We start from the raw sequence: 22,094 nt of genomic DNA on the forward strand, positions 1-22,094 counted from the left end.
TAATGAACCATTGAAGAATGGAATGACAGTGTGAAAAAAATACTAATTTAGCTCTCTCTTTTTTTGGATGTTTCAAGCAACAAAACACTTCTTTTTTCCCATTTTAACTTTAGCCTCAAGAAAAAAGAGACATCCCCAAAACACACCTTAATAATGATTCTGTATTTAATAATGCCCTTAATAATGATTATATGTCTATCTACTATTAGATTATCTATAGCCTTCTGCAATAAATTTCAATTTAATTTTTTTATAACAGCTCATTGAGATATTCACATACCACAATGGTGTACATTTAGGTGGTTTTTAGTATATTACAGAGCTGTGCAATCATCATCAAAAAATGTCAGAACATTCTCATCACCCTAAAAAGATACCCTGCACCCATAAGTAGTCACCTCCCGTTCTGCTATCCCCTAACAACCACTAATCTTCTTATCTCTATCAATTTGCCTATTCTGGACATTTCATATAAGTGGAATTATACAACATATAGGCTTTTGTCCCTGGCTTTTTAAACTTAGCATGTTTTCACGATTCATCCTTGAAAGGTTCATGTTATAACATGAAAAGTTCCTATTTATGGCTGAATGCTACTCTGTTGTGTGGATATACCACATTTTATTTAGCCATCTGTTGATGAACATTTGGGTTGTTTCCAGTTTTGCCTATTATAAATGATGCTCCTAGAAACACTCATGCCTGTGTTTTTTGTGTGAACATGTGTTTTCAGTTTCCTTGTTATACACTTACAAGTGGAATTGGTGGGTCATACAGTAACTCAGTGGTTAACATTTGGAGAAATTGCTGAACCGTTTTCCAAAGTGGCTATAGCATTTTACATTCTCACCAGCAATAAATGAGGTTTCAATTTTTCCTCATCCTCACCAACACTTATTATGGTCTGTCTTTTTTACTTTAGCCATCATAGTGGGGGTCTGGTGGCATCTCATTTTGGTTTTTATTTGTATTCCCTAATGATGAATGATGTTGAACATCTTTTCATATGCTTATTGGCCATTTATAAGTCTTCTTTGAATAAATGTTTATTCAAATTCTTTGCCTGTTTTTAAATTGGGTTACTTATATGTGATTTGCAAATGTTTTTTCCCCATTCTGTGGGTTGTCTTTTTACTTTCTTGATAGTATCTTTCATTGCACAAATTTTTTTAATTTTGATGAAATCTGGCTTATCTATTTTTTTCTTCTTTTGTTTGTGCTTTTTGTATTGTATTTAAGAAAGTCTTGCCAAATACAAAGTCATTTAAAATTTACCTCTTTGTTTTCTTTTAAGAGCTTTAGCTATTACATTTAAGTGTCTATTCCATTTTAAGTTAATTTTTGTATACGTGTGATGTAGGGGTCCAGCTTCATTCTTTTACATGTAGATATCCAGTTGACTGAGCATCATTGTTGAACAGATCTCTTTTGTCATTGAATTGTCCTGGATCCTTTGTCAAAAATGATTTGACCATAAGTTTATTTCTGAGTAAATCTTACTTCTGGGAGAGTTTATTTTTGACCTCTCAATTCTATTTTATTGATCTATATTTTTGTCAATATGGCAGTATCACATTGTCTTATTATTGGAAGTTTATAGCAAATTTTGAAATCGGGAACACAAGTCCTTCGCTTTCATTCTTCTTTATCAAGATTATTTTGACTCTCTGAGTCTCTTGCATTTCCATTTGAATTTTAAGATAAATCTGTAAATTTCTAGGAAATACCCAGTTGGAATTTTGATAGGTGTTGTGTTGAATATATAAATCTATTCGGATAGTATTGGCATCTTACCAATATTAAGTTTTCTGATCCATAAACATGGAATGTTTTCCATTTATTTATCTCTTCTTTTGTCTTTTACAAAAATGTTTTGTAGTTTTTCATATACAAATCTTGTACTTCTTTTGGTAAATTTATTCCTAAGTATCTTATTCCTTTTGATGCTATTGTGAATGGAATTTTTAAAATTTTATTTTGGGGTTATTTACTGATAGTGTATTGAAAAACAATTCATTTTTATATATCAGTCTTGTATTCTGCAACCATGCTGGACTTACGTATTAGTTTCAATAATTTTCTTGTGGATTCCTTAGTATTTTCTATAAATAAGATTATGTCATCTGTGTATAGAGACATTTTTACATCCTCCTTTTTAGTCTAGATGCCTCATTTTTGTATGTGTGTGCCTAATTGCCCTGACTAGAACCTCCAGTACAACATTGAATGAAAATGGCAAGAGTAGAATACTTGTTTTGTTCATGAGCCTGGAGAGATAGCTTTTATTTTTTTTCACCAATAAGTATGATGTTAATTATTGGTGTTTTATAGATGGCATTTATCAGGTTAAAGATGTTCCCTTTATTCCTAATTTGTCAAGTATTTTTTTTTATCATGAAAGGATGTTGGAAGTTGCCAAATGATTTTGCCACATCTATTGAAATGATCTTGTGCTTTTTGTTCTTTATTCTATTAATATAGTGCATTACATTGATTGTTTTTTGTATATTGAACCTTCCTTGCATTCTTAGATTAAATCATGCTTGGTCATGGTGTATAATCTTTTTTATATGTTGCTGGATTCCAACCTCTTAGTAGTATGTTGAAAATTTTGGGTCTGTATTCATAAGTGATATTTGTGTAGCTTTCTTTTCTAGCGATGTATTTTTCTATTTGTTTCTTTTGGTTTACCAGCCTCATAGAATGTGTTAGAAAAGTGTTTCCTTTTTCCTTTATTTTCTGGAAGAATTTGTGAAGGATTGGTGTTAATTCTGTTTTAAACATTTTATAGAATCCATCAGCGAAGCCGTTAAGACCTGAGATTTTTTTTGTGGGGGAAGTTTTTGTATTACTAATTCAATCTCTTTACTTATTATAGGTCTCTTCAGATTTTCAGTTTCTTTTTTACTCAGTTTTAATACTTTATGTATTTCTAGGATTTTATCCACTTCAACTTGGTTATCTAATTTGTTAGTATTAAGTGTTCATAATATTTCCTTATAATCCTTATTATTTCTGTGAAGTCAATAGTAATGTCCCTTCTTTCATTCCTGATTTCAGTGAATTCATTTTCTTTCCTTTTTCTCATTTAGACTAAAGATTTATCAATTTTATTATTCTTTTCAATAAACAAACTTTTGTTTTTGTTGATTGTTTTCTATTGTTTTTGTGTTCTCTTTTTAATTTTGTTCTTTTCTAATCTTCATTATTTCCTTCCTTCTGCTTGCTTTGGTATTAATTTCTTTTTAAATTAAATTTTATTTGACAAGAGAATTTAAATGTTACATAATATGAAAAGCTTATAATAAAAAGAAAGACTTTGCTCCTCATTCCTTCCATCCAGTAATACTCCCAGAATAAGCCACTGTCATCATTTTTAGCTGCCGCTTCTGAAATTGATATCCAAATTTTAAAATAATATACTTAAACCAAGTGACTTTGCATTGAGGTCAGTTACGCTGTACCTCTTTCATATGATTACCCCCCAATACCAACTTTACTCCACATTCTCCCAGTATAAGTATATCCCATATTTTCATAAAATTAGTCATCAATGTTTCAATTATTATAGAAATACAACAGAACCAAATGGTGTATTATGATTTTTTTCTTTCTTGAACAACTTTTCATTTTTTTTCGGGTTAACGATTGCTTCTCTTTCTTAATTTACTTTATTATTTTCCTTGGAACACTTTCTCAGTTGCTTCCTGAGAAAATATATATGGGTGATAAAGTGTTTTATTCCTTACATTTGATATAAGATTGGCTAGATATAAAATTTCAGATTTAAAGTAATATTCTCTGAAAAATCTAAAGGCTTCCAGTTTAATCGACAAGCCTGATATTTTATTTTTATTTTGAAAGTTATTGTTTTTTTATTTTCCTGGAAGTTTTCAGGATCTTCTATTTATCCTTGTTGATTTTTAAGTTCTAAAGAACAAAGTGGGCAGTATCATGCTCCCTGATATCAGACAATACTATAAATCTACAATAATCAAAACAGTATGGTACTGGCTTATGTGGTTAATTAATCTATGACAAAGGAGGCAAGGACATACAATGGGATAAAAATTCTGTTTAATAAGTAGTGTTAGGAATACTGGACAGATACATGCAAAAAAAAATGAAATTGGACCAGTTTCTTACAAAAGAAATATACAAAAATAAACTCAAAATGGATTAAAAATTTAAATGTAAGTCCCGAAACCATAAAACTCCTAGAAGAAAACATAGGCAGTAAACTCTTTGACATTACTCTTAGCAATATCTTTTTGGATATATCTCCTAGAGCAAGGGAAACAAAAGAAAAAATAATCAAATAGGACTACAACAAGCTAAAATGCTTTTGCACAGCAAAGGAAACCATCAACAAAAGGAAAAGACAACTAACTGAATGGCAGAAGGTATTCACAAATGACATATCTGATAAGGGCTTAGTATTCAAAGAGTATAAGGAATTCATACAACTTAATACCAAAACAAACAAATAAACAATCTGTTTAAAAAATAGGCAAAGGACCTGAATAGACATTTCTCCAAAGAGAACATACAAATGGCTGACAGACAAATGAATTGGATGCTCAACATCATTAATTATCAGGGAAATGCAGATTAAAACCACAATGAGCTATTACCTCATACCTGTCAGAATTGCTGTCATCAACAAATCAACAAATAACAAGTGCTGGTGAGGATGTGGAGAAAAAGGAACGCTTGTACACTGCTGGTGAGATTGTAAATTAGTATAGCCACTATGAAAAACTGTATGGAGACTCCTCAAAAAGTTAAAAATAGAGTTTCCAGATCACCCAGCACTTCCATTTCCTGATATTAATATGAAGAAGTAATAAAAACTCTAATTTGAAAATATATATGCACCTCATTGTTCTTGCAACATTATTGGTAATAGCCAAGATATGGAAACAACCTAGATGTCCATCAGTAGGTAAATGGATAAAGATGTGGTGTGTACACACACACACACACACACACACACACACACATATGGAATATTGTTCAGCAATAAAAAGGAATGCAATCTTGCCATTTGCAAAAATACCTAGAAGGTATTATACTAAGTGAAATAAGTCAGAGAAGGACAGTGTATGATTTCACTTATATGTGGAATGTTAAAAAAAAACAACAAATAAATACACAAAACAAAATAGAAACAGACCCATAGATATAGAGAAGAAGCTGATGATTGCTTCATGAAGGGGAAGGGAGTAGGGGGATGGAAATTAAAAAAAAAATCTTGTTCTAAAAATTTTAATGATGTAGGAACTATTCATAATGTATATTAAATATCAAGGAATAAAAATCTTCCTCTTTAGGCAAGCAATTTTCTTGAAAACTTTATATTTATGATTACATTTTGAATAAATTATGAATAAAAAACTAAAAGAGCGTATAGTTTTCTAAAATGTTGATAGCAGTGATCTTTCCTAGGTATTAATATGAGTACTTTTATTTTTATATTAATACTTTTCTATATTTTTAAACTTTTATAATAGGCACAAATTTTTTTCATAGCAGAAAAAATATTTACTATTTTATCATGTGAGAGAAGCCTGCTTTATAACTTGTTTCCTCCAAAGTAACCCTCGTGTGTACTTTAGCAGGATTTCTTTGTAAGAATACACCAATATTGTCCTAATTTGTTATGATTAGTTAATGAGCTTAGACATCCTGTTTTTTTTTTAGAGCTTTCATCAGCTTTGTCACAATCATAAAACATTTTAGATTTTATGATCTTTTTTTCCCTTTTTTCTTTTTTTTGAGGGAAAGGGTTGACTTTTGATCTTACATCCTATGGGATTTTTTTGTTAATTCTCTTCCAGTTTGTGCCAATGTTTTATGAAATGACCAATCAGAACATCATTATCATAATTCTTCATATTTTTTTTTATAGAGTTGATCTCTTGATTTTCACCATAGCCCTGAAAGATAAGTAGTGTAAGTTTTTAAGTCTCAAAAAAGAAACACTTCTCTAAGGTCAACATAAACCACTGAGCTGTGGTGTAAAATCACACTTTCTGATTCCAGATCTACTGTCTGAATCTTAGAAAATATCTAGTCTTGTCAGTGAAAATGAAAAACACAGAAGTTAAGTGATACAACCTAAATTATAGAGATAATGAATGCCAGACCTGGAACAAAACCCCCATTTTTCTTTATGAAACTAGTTTTCTATTTGTCCACTCATAGGTGAAGTCTAAATTCTTTGCATGAGAGTTTCAACAAATATACCAATTCATTAATTCACTATCCAGCGGGTAACGTAATTTTTACTAAGATTTAATTTGGAGTTGATATACTATTTTACCATTTTTGTCCTTGTCTTGCCTAAGGATGCCTCTGAGGCAAGTTAACACAGCTTACTTAGTTGAAAGGTGTTTAAAACAGCAGAGCCACTCAAATACTTTTCTTTGATGAATTTCAGTGATTTTAAAAGGTTGTATGAAAAGCATTCTTGAAGATTCAGAAGGTATTTCTGGAATACAAATGGTTTAAGAATACTCTGGAAGATGTGAAATCATGAAAACATGTTTCAATAGTAAAGTAAATACATTAGCTTGTTTACTTTTATTGTTCTTCCTGTTAGCTGATTTTTGAGATAAATCTTGATTATAATAATGTTTGTCTTGACTATCTATTATTATCACCTAATCATCTATTTCAAAGTGTTTCCTATGCAATCATTTACTAGTTACTTGTTAAAGTAACATTACATAGTAAATGGAACATTATATAGTAAATGGAACATTATACAGTAAATGTAACACAGGCTAATCATTTATGTATTCCACAACTATTTACTGCATGGCTACTATATGTCAAGCATTGAGCTCAATATAAAAAAAAAACAGATAAAAATTCCTGTGCCTAAGATACATATAGCTTAGTATAAAAGACACAGTTTCAAATTAACTCAAAAAATATCTGCTGAGCACTTATATGGCAACAGAGCTGGATTAAGAAATGTGAGCACCTAAAACAAGTTCATGTTTTAGCACTTTATCAGAGTCATAATCCTAAAAGGTTGTTGAATAATTATTCAGCAGAGGCAGAGAGAACATGACCTTTTTAATAACAAAAATAATACACCTTTTTGCTGTTTATAATCAAGTATTTGTTACTTATGGCTTTCTGAACCAGGAAAATTCCTCATAAAACTCATTTAAAGCTATTTAGAATTTAGACAATAAAAAGTCCTGTATTCTTAATATACAGCACTTCTCCATTCAGTTTCAGAAACATAGCATGTGAATTTGGAGCTTTTGACAAATATTTGACACCTGGGTGTAATCCTTCTTAATACATGAATCAGTCTGTTCAACTTTCTCTTCCTTTAAAATTCTGTGATCAATCCTGATAAATTTGGCATTTCTGCTTCTTTTAATGGTTGGTGAGAGCAATCCTTTTGCACACTGCCAAACAAAACATGGTTTTATCAGCATGAAAGTATCTTCCCTCCCTAGATCCACTTTGTTGTTCATTTACAAAGCAAAAAAAAAAAAAAAAAGTATAAAGGATAAAACTCTGCCAGTGATAAATTATTGCTTCTCTTTAGTGTTACATATCCTATAACTGTGAGTGCTTTTTCACAAAACGATTATTTATTTCTGTGCAATATCACATAGCAATGTTATTGAAAACCCTTTAAGTAAGAATCGGAGTTCCAACTACATTTGGTTGAATGCATACAATACCACAGATGAACATAACTACCAAATGATATATAGAACATCTGTGTATTGCCAGGTTTCCACATATTCAGGCAATGGTGGCCACATCATGATCCACATCCCTTCTGGAAGCTGGTGAATTTTTTTTTTTTTTTGGCATGTATAGTAAGATGCTCCCAGATATCAGAAACATAAAATTGTTGTAGAAAAATTACCTATTTTAGAAATGAGGAAATGGAGTTATGGTTTTGGTTCTGGACTCAAGTCAAACTATCTGAAGTCAAACTCAAGTTATCAATTTGGTTTCCATTCCTGGAATCTCTTTTTCACACACTAAAAATACCAAAATTGATTTTCTAAATAATACACAAATCCATGTGTTTAAAGATACTACATAGAAAAACAAAGAATATAAAACCTGTATTGTAAATATTCTTTTGGGAGAAATTTTCCTGCATGGACTGAATCTAATGGTGGTTGTACAAAAAATAGCTTTTATTTTCTTATACTAAGCTTAGTCTTAAAATTTTTTAGTGTACTTTTTGTTTGCTTTGCTTTGCTTTCCATTGAATGAATGAATTATTGATTGATCGATCGATTGATTGATTGCCTAAGGACCTTCAAACTACATGCAAAGTTGGAGTTATCTCTTTGTAAAATTCCCATTATTTATTCTATAGGCAGAATGCCTCTGAAAGTCTTTCAGTGGTGAATGTTTGGGAAGGAAGATCATTCATGGTATCATTTTCAGTGATGCCTTGCTTACTTTTTAATGGAGTTTAAAGCCCTGTTATAAATAATAGCCTTTCTTTTCAATAATTTCTGGTAAATTTTCTGGAAAAGTATTTGGTGCTTCTATATTAGTGCTTTTAATTCATCTCAGAATTCTGACTGTAGGCAAACTATTTCTCTCCTTGAAGATATTGAAACATCCTTTGTGCTGAAAGATTTTTTTAAAAATTTATTTATTTTAATTAGTTTCAAATATATAGTACATTAGTTAGACATCTATATAGTTCATCAAAAACGATCCCCCAATTGCTCCCTCCCTCCCCTGAAACTGCATTCCTTATGCCATGCTCCCCATCCCTGTGACCATCCATTAGCTACTAATTTGTACTTCTTTAACCCTTTACCCTATTTTCCCAGCCCCCAATCCCCCCGCCACATCTGTCACCAAATTGTCCGCTATATTTGTGAGTCTATTTTTGATTAGCTTGTTCTTTTTATTCCTTAGATTCCACATGTATGTGAAATCATATAGAGTTTATCTTTCTCTGTCTGACCTAAATACCTTCTAAATACATCAAAGCAAAATCTTTTTTCATCTCCTTCCTTTTAGTCTATGTGTGTCTTTGAATAAGTGAGTCTCTTGTAGGCAGCATGTAGGGGTCCTGTTTTCTTATCGATTCATCTACTCTATCTTTTAGTTGGAGCACTTAATTCTTTTCCATTTGAGGTATTTATTGATAGGACTGTAGTTGTTACCAATCTTTATTCCTGTTTTTGATACATGTTTTCTCTTCTTAAAGAAGTCCCTCCAACATTTCCTGTAATACTGGCTTGGTGGTGATAAATTCCTTTAGCTATTTTTGTCTGGGAAGCTCTTTATCTGTCCTTCAACTCTAAATGATAGCTTTGCTGGATAAAGTATTCTTAGTTGTAGATCCTGGGTCTTCATCACGTCGAATATTTTGTGCCAAACCTTTCTGCCCTGCATAATTTCTTTTGAGAAATCAGCTGCCAGTCTTATGGGGGTTCCCTTGTAGGTAACTATCTGCCTTTCTCTTGCTGCTTTTAAGATTTTTTTCCTTTGTATTTAACCTTTGGCATTTTAATTATGATGTGTCATGGTGTGGGCCTCTTTGGATCCCTGATTTTGGGGGTTCCCTGAGCTTCCTGTGGTTTTATGTCCATTTCCTTCATCAGGTTAGGGAAGTTTTCTATCATTATATTTTCAAACAGCTGTTTAACATCTTGTTTTCCTTCAGGTACGCCAATCAGATGGACATTTTGACATTTAATAGTGTCCCATATGCTCCTTAAATTATTTTTATAGCCTTGGCATCTTTTTTCTTGCCATTCTGATTGAGTGTCCTTAGCTTTCCTGTCCTCTAGATAGGTCATTTGATCCTTTTCTTTATTCACTTTGTTTATTCCTTTGTTTATGCCATTTAATATACTTCTCATCTCATATAATGTGTTCTTCATTTCGGACTAGTTCCCTTTTATAATTTCCATTTACATTTTTATGTTTTTTATCTCTTTGTTGAAGTTCTCATTGAATTTATCTACACTTTCCAAAAGTTCATTGAGCATCTTTATAACCAGTGTTTTTGAACTCTGCATCTATTAGATTACTTGACTCCATTATATCTGGATCTCTGTTCTCTTCTCTCATATATATAGCTTCTGCTTCTTTGTCTTCCCATTCTGGCTGCCTTTCTATGTCTGTTTCTGTGTACTAAGCAAAGCTCCTAAGTTTCCCGGTCTCATTGGTGTGGCTTTGTGTAGTAGGTGTCCAGAGGCATAGTCCTAAGAGGGGTTCAGCTACAGGCCAAATTCAGCCCAAGCCTCTAACCCTCTGGGGCCACCTGTTAAGATTCAGCAAGCAATCCATAGATGATGTGCTTATAGTTGCTTCAAAAGGCCACACCAGAAACCGAGGCCAGCTGCCTCCAGTGTGAGTCTAGGCGCTGCTCATTAAGGAGCACCTGACTCGCTGAGGCTACACCTTGATGTGGCTTGGGTGGGGCTGCGAGTTGGGGGAGGCATAGTTTCAGGTAATCCTCTGACCAGAGCAACCTCTGTTACACAGTTTGGTGACATCTCAGCTGTGGCGGCGCTGAGTCTGCGCACTGGAAGAGGGAAGGGCTTAACAGGGAACAATGGATACCGCTGGCACTTCTGTACAGAGTGGATCTCACCTCGGCCCTCACTCCGACAATGTCTCCCTGTAAGTCCCTGGTGTCCCCTTCGTGCAGCCGAATCAGCCCTGGTGCTCAGAGCAAGCAGGTCCGTCACCGCGAAAATCTCCTCACCGACCGGGTCTCTTTAAGAGGGGTCTGCCACTGCCGCTGCCGCAGCCTCCGTTTCTCAGCCACTCGGGACCCCACAGCCCCATGTCCTCGCCTCATCCTACCTTCTGCCATTTCAGGGTGCTTTCTTGGATTTCTTCCTAGTTGTATGGCTTGTTCATCTAGATCCCAGGCGATTTTTCCTTGCTGCTTGTTTCTTGTTTCTGTCACAACTTTGATTTGGTCGCCAGAGGGATGAACAGAGCCTCTATCATCTATGCCATTTTTTTTCCTCTCCTGTGCTGAAAGGTTTTTATTTACTGTCTCAAATGAGCTTAGTGTTAAAATTTCAAAGACAGACAATGCTTTTGACAAAATTTTTGCCAGATTCAGAGAAACGTGGATTTATAGTATCTCATAATGTACTCAAGCAATCAGTTCTTTTTAAACCTGATCAGTTGCCCATAGTATTGACCTTTTCACTTTCATGGATTGCAGGGGCTTAGTCTTGCAGGATTTAGAGGGCATCAGGATTGGTTTTGTGTTGGTTTGTATTTATGATTGGAATAACTGCAAAAAGGATTGCCTGTTCTGCAAATTGCGTCACTGTAAATTAGGAAGTTCCTATGTCAGAGTTATAGAATTAGGCTGTGCTGTCCCTGGAGAAGGTGTCGGTCCCCAACCTTTTTGGCACAGGGGACCAGTGCTTCTATGAGAATCTAATGCCTGATGATCTGAGGTGGAGCTGAGGCAGTGATCCTAGCAGTGGGGAGTGGCTGCAAATGCAGATGAAGCTTTTGCTGGCTGGCCTGCTGCTCACTTCCTGCTGTGTGGCCTGGTTCCTAACACCGGGTTGCAGACTCGGGATTGGGGATCCCTGGTCTAAACTAATATTATTGGAGAGATCTAGGAAAGCTTTAGAAAGGTAAGAGATTCTTGGAAAAAAAATTACAGAATGAATAATAAAGTTTTGGCAAGAGACTTAAATGCACAGGGGATAGGACATGAAAGTTCTTGGAGGCATGAGAGAAACCATGTCTTCTGGAACCTTGAGGTTTTTTTGACATGTATAGTAAGATACTCACAGACATCAGAGACATAAAATTTGTTGTAGAAAAATGACCTATTTTAGAATTGAGCCATCTTTAGGCCATTCTAAGGAATTTGACAACATTTTAAGTGATGGAGAGCCACAGAAGGATTTCAAACAATTTTAGAATGAAAATTGACATAACATGGAATTTGGATTGGCATGGGAGTGAATGTGGAGGGGCATTCCAATCAAGAGCATTGCAGTTTTTCAGATGATAAATGATTAAGTTCTGAATTAAAACAGTGGCTGTGGAGAGGAAGAAGGGTACATTTGAGAATTAAAAAAATAAAATGGACAGAATTTGCTGACTAATGAGGAGCTAAATTTATGACTCACTCTTTCGACTTTGAAGATAAAGTTCGTTTTTACCTGAGTTAGGGGATATAGCTGTACATGCAAAACCCATTTATATACACACACATTAAATTATGAGTTAAAATAAAAATATAACTGTTGAAAGCTCTCATGCTCTGATGCAAGCTTGTTTTACCAATGCTACAAGTGTACATGTGCAACACTATTTTGGGAAGTATTCCTAGCGATGAGGACTGCATCCATCATATCACTATACATGTGTGTGCACATGCTCATATATGCTCACTTGACTTTGAATCATGGGATCATAAAGTTTTAGAACCTAAATAGACTTTGGAGGTCATCTGTTACTTTTTTTTTTTTTTTTAACTAGTCAGGAAATTAGCTAGAGAAACAAAGACATAGACATAGACATAGAACCTAGTTAGTATTAGTTAAAGACTAATTAGTAACTAGTTAGTAAAGACAAAGACATAGACATAGACATAGACATAGAACTAGTTAGTATTATTTTGATTGAAAACCAAACTCTGTGATTAGCATTGCTGAATCACTTGGAAGGAAGCTAAGTTACTGTTAGCCATTAGTGTTTTGGGTCCTATTTAAATGATCTTATGTGTTCTTTGTCATACTAATGAAAATCATACCTTAACCAGAAAACAGAATTAAGCCATATATATGGCAATCTTTAAGAACACTTAGATTTTGCGATTATTGGATTATGATCATTAATGCTGAAATTTGTTGTTTTGAGGAAGAGAAAATGTACATTTGACAGAAAGATAAAATACTATGGCTTAGGAATTAAAGACGTAATTAAAAACAATGAGAGCAGGAAAACTTTGAAAAGCAAAAAGCATTATGAAAACATACAATTTTCTGATTATTTTTCAATGGCCTTGGCATAGTTTAAGTTGAGAGTTTAATACAATAATAATTTTTCCTGAAGTTATTCATTAGTCCTTTTTATATGTTTTAAAGAATTTAGTGTTTTTTTCTTGTTTTACTAAGTGTCAAGCTCTATCCCCAACCAAATTAGGAAGTACAGTAATTTGCTGATGAAAAGGGGCAAGAATCTTTGCAAGTGAATTGATTCCTTTGAAGAACAAATTTTCCAAACTCAAACCACCTCTCTTTTTTTCCCATGTTCCACATATTTAGTAACACTTCCTGGAGGGTGTCTTGGCACAGGCATGCTGATATTACACTAGATTAATGTCAGATTTCTGATTAATGAAGGCCCTTCCAACTGAATGAATGAGGCACAATAAATAACCAGAGCTCACTGGTAAAGCAGGAAAGAAAAGCAGGAAAAGTAACCCACCACTGCAGGTAAAGCACGTTGCCCTAGATTTAAAAATTCTTTAGGTTAATCTGTGAGCAAAGTGATTCATGAAATAAAGAAACAATACACTTGGGTAGACACTGTAACTATATTAAGACCATTTTTTATTCCTTTTTTGGAAATTGGTTGGAAATATTGCACATTTGGAGCAAATTGTGAACTGAAAAATACAGTTTTGATTCCCTTATATGTTTGTCATTTTGACAGGTGCCTTACGGGAGATAATTTCTTTTTAATTAACTATTCCAGCTATTCTAGACACTTGAAGTCTATTTAGGTAGACTGTATCCAAAAAGTGAATATTCATGTATTTAAACGGTCATTGTTATTATTATTTCTGTCTTCATATGGGGAATCCTTCATAGGAGGATTAAAGGAACTGTGCAGCATCAGATGGCTCATATATGGCAGCTCACTCTGTTCGAACTCTGGTCTTTCTGACTGACTCCAGAGACTGGGAGCCTCAGCACTGAGCCTAACCACACTACACACTTAGTTCTGCAATCGCTTGGCAGATAGTTGCTATAGGAGTTCAGCTAAAATTAGAATATGGCATATTCTTTTAAATTCATAACAAAGGCTATTTCAGGCTCTGAATGTGATGATCATAATGAACCTTCTCCATTTGTAGAATCTATAGAGCTTTTCAAATGATAGATTATAACAGCCCAAAGGAATTTTAAAATTACTTATTTAATAGAGATTCTTGCTGGCAAATTTGCTCTAGAAATCCAGGCATCTCCCAAGAAAATGATAAGTACTTATTAGAAGCTTATTTAAAAAAATTTGGTCTACTCCCCAGAACAGTGAATAATGAGGATATTTTTTGAACTTTCCTGAAAAATTACAACTAATTATGGAAAATTAAGTGTAAGTAGCATCAACATAGTTATTAGCACCACAAATTCGATAGACTTCTCTCCAAAAGAGAGCTATAAATTCCACAAAATAACAATTTTGAAAATGAATAAGGCCTATAACTATATACCATAGCTATATAGTTTTATTTTATAAGAAAAGAAAAAAATGGGTTAAAAAACCATAGCTATATAGTTTTATTTTATAAGAAAAGAAAAAAATGGGTTAAAAATTGAAAGACATGACCTCTAGAGTCTTTCAACTCTTGAGTTACTGTGCTTTTAGTAATTTTTGAATGTATATAGTTTTATATTTATATTTAAATGTATATATACATATTTACACTTAAATTAGATGTTTATTTAAATATATTTTATATTTAACATATTTGTTTTTATATAATATGTAAAATATTTATATACATATATTAGGTATATCTCTCCATAGAAGATTTGAAGTGCTGTAATTCTATAGGTAAACCATCATGAGTTGTTTCATAGCTCTGAAATATGTTCAAAACTGGCTTACTATGATTGACATCAGCCAGACCCCGGGCAGTATAGAGCAGACATCTCAAGGAATAAACAATTGGAAATTATGTTCTTGATGGTCACCTGGACCTCTGCTCTTTCTTCTCCCCAAGATAAGGTGCTAATATGCAAGCCCTTAAAATTACTAACTATGAATCTCCAATAGTGTTAGGTATTTTTATATTAAAATGTTATCTAAGTGATTTAAAAGGTTGGTAAAGAAAGTAATGCACATGATGACTATCTGTCAACATGCATACGTGTCCTGTCACCCCTGTGGGGTTTGGGCAGTGGTGTGGATGAGACTGGCATCCAGTGCTCTTATATCTGGTAGAGAACAGGAGAGATTCGAGTCATGGGGATGGTTGGAGGAAATGTGACACAGAATTGAAGGTGGACTGCAGTGAGTTGGTTAGAAGTTGAGGGGCTCACAGAAAACTGTGGGAAAAGAGATCAAGAGAAATGGTATTTTTAAAGGCAAATGCCATGGAGTTGTTGGCCAAGTGGCCAAGATTCCAACTGGAGACGGAAAAGAAATTTATACAAAAGAAAGTTACATGAAAAGGCTTGACTATGGACTAAAGGGTTGGAGTAGAAAGCATAAGCCAAAGGCATGACTTTGAAGATCAGGTCCATAAAGCAGGCTTTCCCTCTAGAAAGAGATTGAAAGCTACCATCAAATCCTTGAACCAGATCAATGACAAGTTAATGTATTGATCAAATGCAAGGATTTTATACTCCAACTGTGTAGGTTGAATCCTGGCTTTACCAATTGTGGGACATTAGATAAATCACACAGCAGTTCTATATCCCAGGAAAATGGGGATAATGGTATCTAAATTGTTGTCAGGATTGAATTGCTATATGTAGAGCCCTTATAATAGCACCTAGCAGGGATAGACGGGTAAATTTCAATTCATAAAAGAAGTGTTATAATAGTAATAACTATATGTATATGGTTTATATATATAGTATACATATACCAGTCACATAATTGTTATTACTACTTCAGCTTTTCCCATGTAGAGGACTTAAGATAATGACACTGAACACGTGGTGTGCTCTTCAAGCCAGTTTCTAATTGCTGAGCCCTTTCTTCAAACAACATTAAATAATTAGAACATATAAAGCCCAGGTCCTTTGACTGCCATGGAGACCCCTGGGCACCACTATAGACCACATTTTGAAAATTAATGATGCCAAAGAGAGAATCCAAGGCTTGGAATTGAGACCTGGAGTCAAGTTCTGCTATTAACAGGCTATGTGACATTCAGCAGGTTTTCACTGGGTCTTGGTTTCCTGATCCATATACTGTTAAGAGTTAGACTAGTTCAGTGGTTTCTGAACTCTGCCACTTTAAAACTGTAGGAGTTCTAGAAAAGTATGCCAGGAAGTTTTTGGGAATGAGTGGTGGGGAACATGCTGAATGAGGAGAGGGAACCAAACAAGTTTAAGAGCCAGGGCTCCTCTGTTTCATATATTGGAATTCCATAATTGTTGGAAGAATGAGTATGACTGCTAAAGAAATTTAGATGATAAAAATTTCTTCAGTTTCAGTTAATCTCTAGTTCTTCAGAAATTTATTTACTGAACCAAAGTAGCAAAAGTAAGAACATGAATGAAAGCAACAAACCCTAAATTTGAGGAACCTGAATAATAAGGGAAGCAAGCAAGTAAATTATTTGCAAGGTGCTGTGCAGTGACCGAGATATTTCAATCTTCTTTACATCCCGGGAAAAGGCAAAACCTTTGTAACATGAATTTTATCTACGTGCATCAGCCTCATCGTTTTTATGGGGAGCATGGACTGGCATAATGATAACTAAGTTTGTGGGTCAACGAGAAATATTACAATAGAAATATTATATATTTACAATCAGAGGCAACTAAAATGAACAATTATTTAAACACTATGCACGTTGTAGGACTTTTTATGTTAGCTACTCGTTTCAGAAAATATGTCCCTTCCAAAGCAAATGTCAAATTAAAATTCTACAGTTATGATTGCTGTGTTACTATTAGAAGTGTGTGTGAACTCAGAAGCTCTTGACCTGATTGAGATTTGAACAATGAAATATATTTAGGTAAATTAGGTTTCCATGTTCCCCCTGGACATAAAACTTGTAATTGATTACTGAATCTGTAGGCCATTTTTGTGGCTTGGATTAGCCCTACATTTAGTCCTCCTCATTTTCAGCTTGCTAAGAGCAAAGGAAAATTTATACACATATGTCAATATATAGAGAGAGTGGTAGCATCTGTTTATCTGTAATTTTGATAATAATTACTATTCAACAACAAGGGCTGATTACCCACATACATCACATATGGTGTGAGTTGAAGGCTGCCCACTGATTTTTCTCTTCAGTTTTATCTTCTTGCCACCATTCAAAATTCTCGCTATTTTGCCATTGTATATTTTTAGTTTCACTGCTGAAATAATGTTAGCTTGGAGCAATATCACCCATTAACACTCCAGCATGGCTTAGTTTATCAGATTATTTTGGGAGAGTTGGGTGCTGGGGGACTGATACTAGTGATAGTAATGATTCAATGGAGGATAGAAATCAGAAGTTTGCAGCATGGAGGAAGAAGGTACATCTCACAGAGACCAGTAGGGAGTCATGAGGTCCCATTGGGCCCCACAAAGGACAAGATATTGACTGAAGTGTGCATGCATGGAGGAGAAATGCAGGGGCCAAACTTTGCCCTCTTGTGACCTAGCACAGTGCCTTGTACATAATCCATCTTCAGTAAGTGCTGGTTGAATCAAATTAATTTTGTCCTAGGGTGATTTTTTCTAGAACTAAAGTTGAGATTTTATGTTATATATTTTAGTTATTAAAAATGTTTTGTATGGCCTATTTTCTAAAATCAAGATTCTTAAAGAGACATGATTTCCTGTTTTAAAGTTGTTTAAATAATACATTTTATGCCAGAAAAAATTCTTTTTAAGGAGAAAAATTTCAAATTTAAAAGTATAAATAATTCTTCCTTTAATAAGACAGTTCCTATTATAGCCATTGAATAACACACCTGCTGCAAGGATGTTATTTTTTTCGCCAATTCATGTGCACAGCTCTGATTAGAGGAGGTAAAAGATGCACATCTCCTTCAAATGGTGAATTAGACCTAGTGGGCATGGGGAGATATGTTTTATTATAACAGATTTTATCATTATGAAAGCTCCAAATAACTCTCTTTAAAAAAAATACTTTTCAAAAATGTAATTCTCTCACTCTTTATATGTTATGGTACTATTGATTTCAGAAAAAACTACATTAAGAACATCTTTCTCCAGTGCTAATATCATTATTGCTCCACAAAACACTTTATATCAAGGTTTCCTGAAGCAGAAATTTTAATAAGCATCCTTTTCACACTTTTTCTTCTATCCAGGATTTGCTCACTTTTGCTGTTTTTAGAATAAGTGCACAAATGTTACAATATCTTTACAAAGTAAAATCAGAAGATAATTCTCAACCCTTGGTTTAAGCTTTGACTCTATTGTTAGTTTATATCACTATTCAGATGCACTCATTTAAAAAATCATAGTCACACAATAATGTTAAAAAATTAAGTTTTTAAAAGTTTAAAAATATGCATTGTTACCTCCAAACATAAGATTTGGATTAACCTTTTCCTATTCATTTCCAGGGCTACAGCAACACACAGGGGCCAGATTATTTTCAAAGATGCTTTAGCCCAGCAGTTGTGTGAACAAGGAGGTAAGAATCATCTTTGATTTCTGTTGGTTGTGTCAAAATTATTTATGGTAGGTTTTATGTTCTATGTATTGAGTAAGCATTTCATTACTATTACTTAATCATGTTGCTTTAAAAATGGAATTATTTATCTCTTCATATCCCTAGTAATTATGTAGTAGTTAGTGACAAAGATCTGTAGACTTCTGAAAATACTAAGTGTGAACAAAACGGACTAAGAGAAAATTGATCTTCTTTTCACAGTTTTTTTAATGAATTACATTTAGTTGCCCTGAAAATATAGATCTTAGTAATTTTAGAATTCTACAAAAAAAACCTTAATTCTACAAAAACATTTCTGATTAATTTACTATTTAAATTTCTTGTAAATTTTGTTGAAAATGTTTGATTACTGCTTTTAATGTTCAATCATGTTGTTATCTATATGCTTTTTTCAGCTGTGTGCACTAATTAATTCCAGACTTATAGATAGATACTGGATATTTTAGATAGATGAAATGTACATTGAGCAGTCACATTAAGTGATTGCTGCTTTGTGACTGCCTCATACACATCCAGACTCTCACCCATACCAAACTCTCATAGATGCATGAATGCATATGTACACACACACACACAGTGAAAAGGTAAAAACCAGGATCCATGCCCTCACACAAATTTGATTCCTCTTGAACTTTCACCCAACTTTGTGTTTTCAGTATAGCATTTCCCACTTCACATATGATTTTCCTTTGAAAATTGGTGGATGCCACCCTTGAGAGACAGAGATTCTCAAATAGAGGAACCATGCCTTAGTGCTTTTTGGTTCCCCAGAACCTAACAGTGCCTGGCGTATGACAGCTCCTCAAAAAAATGTTAATAGATCGAATACAAGTTTTTCTCAGCTATACATGTATTTCTCGATTTAAGCATCTCGATGAAGGATACATTTGAAGCCAGTTTTTTTCAATGCCATGTCTTTTTACCATCATCGTAGGCATATTATCAGTTTTTTGTTTACAGAGTGATATTTGAGTGAAATTTATTAATTTAAGAATTACATATTGAATTTAAAAGAAATTTCTATTGATTATTGCTCTGCTAAAGATAATCTAATGGATCATAGGAGAGAATAATAAAAAATTATATTGGTTTTTAAAAGGCCTAAGAAAATACCATTTATTATTTATAGTAATATGTACATCATCAATATTGCTTTATCTAAGTAATGGGATACTTGATGATTACTGCTGGCAAATTTCTGATAATTTACATACATAACTCTTGAATGAGAAAACCCCATTCTAATTATAATTTCAAATGTATCATCAGTGTTCATTGATTAAACAGACTTTTATTCTGTGATTTTTGAGAATAAAAATAAATGTAATTGCCTTTATAGTAGGCTCAAAAAATTTATCACAATATGTCTTTTTTTCAGACTGTGAAAATGTTCACATTATTGAAAACATAAAACACCATACAGCAGTGAACACTGATATCCTGAAAACTGCATATTGCCTAAAAAATATGTCTAATTAACATTTATCATTACCTAAAAGTTGGTTTCTCTTAAGCCTCGGATTTTTTAATCTTTCATATTGTAAATTAGTTGTTGGGATGGGTTTATTTAAAATGAAAAGAAAAAGCTAACTAAGAAAAATCACTGGGAAAAAGATCTTAGCCAGTGAGGGGAAAAAAAGCCTTATATATCAGTGTTGCATGAGAACATGATTTACATGATGGTAGACGTGAATGTTATGAAAAATGGTCTTCGGCCCAAGACAAAGGAAAACACTGAGCTTTTCAATAGCATCTAATCAACTGAAATCATATCAATCCATCCAAGATAGGGTGGAAAGAATACTAACAAGAGTGATGGCTTCCTGCTGTCAGGAATAATAAGGGAAATAATTGGTGCTATAAACTGTATATTTATTTTGGCCCTGTCTACTTTTAATTAAAACATTAATTATCTTCTCAAATAAAATAATATAAATTTGACATGTAATAATTTGTATGCATTAGATGAGGAATATCTAATATATTTATTAGAGAGAAAAAAAATGACAATTTATATACCACAGCACAATGCCTTTCAATTACAACATACTTAGTTTGTTGATTTAAATCAAATTAAGCAATTTAAACAGAGCAAATTTTGCTTTGTGGAGCTAGAAGGCAGCTACTACTACAAGACTGAATTGCTGGCTAAGCATATTAAAAAGTAAAAAGGTCAGAACATACTAGTGATATCTTAGATAGTTTAATCGTAATCCCTTCAGACAATCTCTGAAGGATTTTATTCTGGAAACATCCAGTATACCTGTAAGACCCGTCCTAGCTCATAGTGCTAAACATGGGTATAAAAAAGAAAAGACCCATTTCCTATTCTTGAGTCCTGGGATGTAAATGGCAGGTCAGTGGATCACAGAGGGAGCTAAATTTGCCTGGGCTCCTTAGGAAGGGCATCCTAGGGAGCAAGCCCTGAAGGATCAGCATCAGTTCAAGGACAAAGGGGAGAAGATTCCATCTCCCTCCTCCTTCTCGTTCCCACTGATCTGCCTCAGATTAGGCCCCATTGCCTCCTTTGGAAATTGCTTAATAGCCTCCTGCCTAGTTTCCCTGCTCCTGCTTTCTCCACACCCTGTAGAGAACTGCTATAATGAGCTTTCTAAAATGGAAATAGAATTCTATCATTCCTTGCTTAAAACCCTTCAGTATCTCAATTGAAGGCAATAATTTATCTTTAAAGTTCCTACTGCTTATCAAAACATGCAAGGAAAATTCTTTACAATCTGGCCTCAATTTTCCTTCCCACCTCATTTTTTGTCATTCTCTCATTCCTCCTTAAATTTCCTGAAATGCACCTCACTTGATCACTCCACTGTTATTTGTACTCTAGACCCTCCCTGTTTCCTTTGTCTGAACTACCCTTTTAGGTTTTCTTCATCTGGTTAAATCAGGCTTTCAGACTCTGCTTAGGTATTACCTGTTTCTGAAAAAAAAAAAAAAACATCTCTGATGCCCACTCAGGCCCCTTCTCAGGCTGATCTTGGCAACTCTCATTCATGATGACATAACTCTCAAAGCATAATAATAACACAAATGAAAACACTGTCAGCACAATTATGGGCTAGACTCCACTCTAAATACTCTATGAACTCATTTAATCTTTACAACCACCCTCTGAAGAAGAAACTATTATTATCTTCACTTTAAAGATGAGGAAACAAAGGCACAGTGAGAATAACTTGCTTAAATTTACACAACTAGAAATTAGCAGAGCTAGGACTGAAGCCAAGGCAGTTTGGCCAGTGGCCTGTGGTATAGCCGTCATATCACACTGCCTTTCAAAGAAGTCTCTTACTTGAGCATGCATTCATTCATTTGACAACTATTAATGCATGTTGTAATAAGAACATTATTACATGTGCCGTGTCTGCCATTAGATATCAACTTCTTGAGGGTACGAAATGTGTTTTGTATTTATTTTTTATTTTTTAATTTTATTAAATTTTGTTTTTATTACAGGTGACATACA

General features: G+C 33.7%; 1 protein-coding gene across 2 annotated transcripts in view; it reads left to right on the forward strand.

Moving 5' to 3' along the window:
* The window catches only part of RELN (reelin), a 482,573-nt gene that overhangs the window by 177,910 nt on the left and 282,569 nt on the right, over positions 1-22,094 (forward strand). For both annotated transcript variants that reach the window (XM_011365192.1, XM_011365193.1), the window contains exon 4: positions 18,504-18,574. In XM_011365192.1, the coding sequence (XP_011363494.1) occupies positions 18,504-18,574 (71 nt within the window). The remainder of the gene's footprint in view (positions 1-18,503; positions 18,575-22,094) is intronic.

The sequence above is a fragment of the Pteropus vampyrus genome, unplaced genomic scaffold, assembly GCF_000151845.1.
Source record: "Pteropus vampyrus isolate Shadow unplaced genomic scaffold, Pvam_2.0 Scaffold107, whole genome shotgun sequence".
NCBI classification, from domain to species: domain Eukaryota; kingdom Metazoa; phylum Chordata; class Mammalia; order Chiroptera; family Pteropodidae; genus Pteropus; species Pteropus vampyrus.